At 50.0% G+C, this 5064-nt stretch overlaps 1 protein-coding gene across 1 annotated transcript; it reads right to left on the bottom strand.

The window, feature by feature from the left end:
- Positions 1–1439: 1439 nt before the first annotated feature.
- Positions 1440–2827, bottom strand: LOC100841279 (uncharacterized protein At1g76070). The gene has a single exon (XM_003578506.4). The coding sequence runs from the start codon at positions 2489–2491 to the stop codon at positions 1682–1684; it is 810 nt and encodes a 269-aa protein (XP_003578554.1). The 5' UTR covers positions 2492–2827; the 3' UTR covers positions 1440–1681.
- Between the last annotated feature and the right edge of the window lie 2237 nt (positions 2828–5064).

Genomic DNA, 5064 nt, shown 5'->3' with positions numbered 1-5064 from the left:
GTCGGTCGAGTTCGAGCCCGAACTACGGCGGCGCATTTTGGTTTGCGAAAGGAAGGGAAGTAAAAGCTCTCCTCTCTAAGCGACGATTCTAGCGGTTCCGTGACGTATCGGCGCCAATTCCACCGTTCATTCATGCATTGAGATTGCCACATAGTCCATGAAGATGGAAACATGATTTTTATCCGGCGGTTAGGGTTTCGCTCGTCTTGCACGACTGGGCCTGAAGCTCCCGTAAGATATGGGCTGGCCTCGTCGTATGATGGTCAGGCCGGCGTGTGCCGAGCATTGACGAGATGCAAAAGTCTTCCTCAGCGCCTCCGTCACCTACCAGCGATGCATGCACGGTCGGATGGCCTCTTGATCCAGGTTGCTGCCTTTGATTTGTATTCTGATGTTTAGCTAGCACAACTTTTTGGATTGGTCCCCACCCTCACATTAATACTCCACTAGCAAATCTCCTCAGCAAGCACGCAGCAGCAAAACACCTCGTTTCTTACCACGACTTACATGTACGGATGATGGCCCCATCATTTGAGCCAATCTGCATCTATTCCACAGAAAAACAAAGAACGCAAAGAAAGACAAAACCTATCCATGCATCGTTTTTTTATCTTCTAAAAAGGCGGCACTGCATGGATGAGCATAGAGTAAAGGAAATCCCTGACTCATGCATACCTTGTGCAAAAAACTACACTACACGACCACTGCGGTCTGCGGTGGCCGGTGGGTGTGTTTTGCACGGTGAACCATGCACGTGCAAGGTGTGACGAATACGTGCATGCATGTGGATCAATCCTCCGCGGTGAAAGGCTAAACTGCGAGGAGATTGAGGGAGCGTACGTGCCATGGTAGAAATAGCGAGCAGGGACGCCATCATCTCGATTGACTATTCTGGCCATGCATGATGACAGTCCTGAACAGAGCAAGTCCAAAGTAAAAAAAATTCATCTCAAAATAGATGGCGATATAGTATGATTTTCTTATCGCGCGAAAGAAGTATGACTAGCTAGGGACGAGGTCATCTAGAAGGATATCCATGTGACCATGCATGGTTGTTCTTTTTTGTGCTTCAGCGACATCCTACCGAATTTGTTCCTACCCCGCAGCTTCTACCCGGTGATTTATTCCTTATTGGATTGGCAGGCGTGTGTGTATGATGGTTTCTATTGTACTCTTCTCTCTCTCTTTTTTTTTCTTTTGCGGAGAATATAGTACTCTTCTCTGAGTCCCCAAAAAACACAGTATGCCGACCTTGGCCACCATTATACGGGACACCGGAATTTTTCTTTATTAGATGGAGTATATATATCTTCAAAAGTTCTTTCGTGATACTATCGTTTTTCTTATTCTTGCTCGGAAATTTTGATTAAAAGTTAATCGTAGTCAATCGAAGTCTATCTTGGCGGCCCTGGAGAAAAAAAAAGGAGCAACGCAATGTGGACACATGAAGAACAGGCATGATTTTACAGATCAAAATGGGATCGTTTTCCTTGGCTCTCTGACTCTCTGTACATCTTTAGTTCCTCTAAGACGAGCACCACATTTACAGAACAAAATCAATGAACGACGCTTTCTATAAGCATCACAGAGAAGTAAACGACTGTACAGACTAAAGAACGGACACACATTTGGCGCAGAGGCGTAGGCATTGAGCCATTGACACGTACGATTCATGAAGGTTTCAAGGAAGCTGCAGCGGCGTGGGAGGAGACATGGGGCGGCGGCGCCACAGGTTCACCTCCTTCCTGGGCTCCGACGCCACCACGCCGCCGCCGAGCACCAGCGGCGCCGAATGCGCCACGAACCCGTCGTCCACGAACGAGTACTCTTCGTCTTCGTCATCAGAACCCCTCCTCTCCGCCTCCTTCCAGTCGAAGTCCTGGAACGCCGCGCGCCCGCTCGTGAACCGCTTCATGTGCCCCAGCCCTGCCCCCGGCGCCGGCGCCGGGGCCGGGGCCGGAGCCGCGGCGTGCACCGCGGTGCTCCCCCTCCCGCTCGGCTTGCTGGAAGACGAGCGCGACCTGCTCCGGCGGAAGAAGGACATCCTCTTCACGAGCGAGCTCTTCGGCCTGGCTCCGGACGCCCCCGTCGGCGGCCTCGGCGGCAGCGGGCAGGCGCCGCCGTCCTTCCCGCAGCACGCAGCCGCCGCCTTCTTGGCCGTCTTCTGTGACTTGGACTTGCTCCTCTTGATCTGGCCGATGCAGGACACCTTGGGCGACGACGGCTCCGGCGTCCTGTACCCGCTGTTCTTCTTATTGCTCCCCCTCCTCCCGCCGCCGCGGGCCTCCGGCGGGACGATGGAGACCATCGGGCCCGAGAAGGCGTTGCGGTGGTTGAACGACGACTTGCCTCCGCCGGTGCCGGTGCGGGGCGCGGCGAAGTTCGTCGAGGAGGAGGAGAAGGACGCCGCCGTGGACCTGAGGAAGGACGCGAAGACCCCGGCGGCGCCGCCCGCGCTCCTCGTCCTCGCGTGCTTCGGCTTCCTCTCCATTGCTTTGCTTGATTGGCAAACTATCGACTTCTTGCTTGATCAGCTGGACTGCTGGACGTGATGGGCTGATGGATCGATTCGCCTTTTCGGGTTTGTCCCGTCTTGCTCGGCTTATATACAATCCACGTTCGCCGGGAGCGGGAACAACCTTGGGTTGGTGACTATTGTAAAAAATCGCGATGGGACGGCGCAGCTGCTGCTACTAAAATCGCGTGGTGGCGTGGTCAATGGCCGGGAAAACGGGCGGGAGTTGCTAGCTTCGCTGCGGCCGCTGCTAGGATTAATCCCCGCGGCAAAACCGCGCTCCAGCCAGCCAATGGGCGCCGGGCGACGGGGTCGGGGAGTCTCGAGGTGCCTACGTTGAACGGGGATTTTTAATGGTTTTTCTGCCCGGACATCCGCGGCCAGAACTGACCCGGCGTGCCATGCCCGAGACTGGATCCAATCGCACGGGCTGGACTGGTTGCCCTGTGCGTGCGCGCTGGCGTGTTGGTGCCCGTGGCCGAAGACGGCATGCTGGCGTCGTGCGGTGCGGCACACGCTCGTGTGTACGCGAGGATGGACGAGCTCCTTGGGTCCTTTCCTCCCCGTCGCTGTGGAATTCAATTCGTTTGCTGTGTTTTTGCTAGCCGTTGCTGTTCGATCACGTATTATTTACGCCACGGAAGAAAAAAGTGGCACCGGCGGGGGGAAGAAGTTTTCTCGAGCAATGAATGTCGGGTTTGACGTGTGGGGGCTATCATGAACTATTCTACCTTTTTCTATGCAAACTGTGTGGGGGCTCGTCGTTTTGTCTCGTTTGGGAGCAATGAAAACGTTCCTTCTTACAATAGTTTTTGTGTTTCGCCTTGCTGTACACACTTGGTTGGTGGTAATACCCCGGGTGTTTAGGCTAGTACGTCCACCAAACATGCCTTAATTAACAATCACCAATATATTCGCCAGGAATCTATCGTACCTTGCCGACGCTGCATGGAAGAAGCGTTCTTATCTTACGCATGTTATTATTCTCCCCTGGCCAGTTTGAAAGTATAGCGGGTGTACGCCTGAAAAGTCACGCACACAACTGATTGCTGACAAAATGCGGGTGCTCGATAGCGTCAAGTCTTTAACCATCTTAGATAAATACAGTTAGATGGAGATGGAGCCCGCCATGTGTTCTTCCCATCTTCTCGTGGCCACACTATGAACATCTCTTTCTTTTTTTGTCTAGATCACAAGGCTAATTAGTGGCTAACACAACTAGTACACCTAGTACTCCAACACTAAGCCTAAAACAGAAGGAAAATGGAATGAAATTAGAGAATGGACATAAGATTTAAACTCTGCCACGTCTCCTCCACCGCTCATCTGGAGATGGATTCATCTTTGTTAAGAATATTTAGCAGATATTATTAAGGAAATCACTCCTTAAACCGTGGCTTCCCACGATCTCTCCATAACTGCCGGAAGTTTTGTTTCTTGGAAATATTTTCTCCGGCAACTGTCATATTTGATCCTGTATATATTTGTACAACAATCATCAATGAAGAATACGGTTCCATTTCTTGTCTTGTTTACAAACTACTTCGAACACGTTATCAGCACGCTCTCGGAGCCCCTTCGAGATAACTGACGAGAGGAAGAAGGCAAAAAAGATTTCTATGGGGACGATCCGATGGAAGAGAAATTATGCCTGATGGACAGTGCTACCACAAACTCGATACTAAGGGAATTGAAATATTTCCAGACTCAAAAAAATGAATGGAGATATTTTAACAATCGTTGGATGCGATACGGTAATAGTTGGCACTGGACGTGCCATATTTACCTTCCCAAATGGTACACAAGTGACTATCGAGGATGCCTTGTTGTATCCTGATTCTTCACGTACCCTAATCAGTTATCGAGATATCCGTAAGAATGGTTTTCACATTGAAACCCATGAAGACAACAAAGAAGAATTTCTACTCTTCACAAAAGATTACGGATATGACAAACAAATACTTGAGAAAATTCCTTCTCTGTCGTCTGGATTGTACTATACGTACATCAAGCCCGAAGAACATGTTACTTACAAGGTAATTTTCCAGAATGCTGATGCATTCCAAACTTGGCATGATCGCCTAGGCCATCCTGGTATCGGGATGATGAGGAAAATTACAAACAATTCCATTGGTCATGCTTTGAGTGAATCAAATTTCCACAGTCATCAGACTTCGTGTGCACATCATGCGCCACAAGGAAGCTAATTTTGAGGCCTTTGCACCTCAAAATACAAGCTGAACCACTTCAGTTTCTTGAACGCATTCAAGGTGACATTTGTGGTCCCGTCCAACCATTGTCTGGACCATTTAGGTATTTCATGGTTTTGATAGACGCATCTACACGATGGTCACACGTGTGCCTTTTGTCCACACGAAATCATGCATTTGCCAAGATAATGAGGGAAGTAATTAAATTACAGGCCCGTTATCCAGAAAGTCGAATCAAATCAATTCGCATGGACAATGCTGCAGAATTCTCTTCCCATGCTTTCAATGATTATTGTATTGCTTTGGGGATTGAAGTTCAGCACTCTGTGCCATATGTCC

The sequence above is a fragment of the Brachypodium distachyon genome, chromosome 4, assembly GCF_000005505.3.
Source record: "Brachypodium distachyon strain Bd21 chromosome 4, Brachypodium_distachyon_v3.0, whole genome shotgun sequence".
Lineage (NCBI taxonomy): Eukaryota > Viridiplantae > Streptophyta > Magnoliopsida > Poales > Poaceae > Brachypodium > Brachypodium distachyon.
The sequence above is the reverse complement of the archived record's forward strand: the minus strand, read 5'-3'. Positions and strand labels throughout refer to the sequence as shown.

Bases quoted from the DNA above. Each gene is read 5' to 3' on its own strand.
- LOC100841279 (XM_003578506.4), bottom strand. From the start codon at position 2,491: ATGGAGAGGAAGCCGAAGCACGCGAGGACGAGGAGCGCGGGCGGCGCC.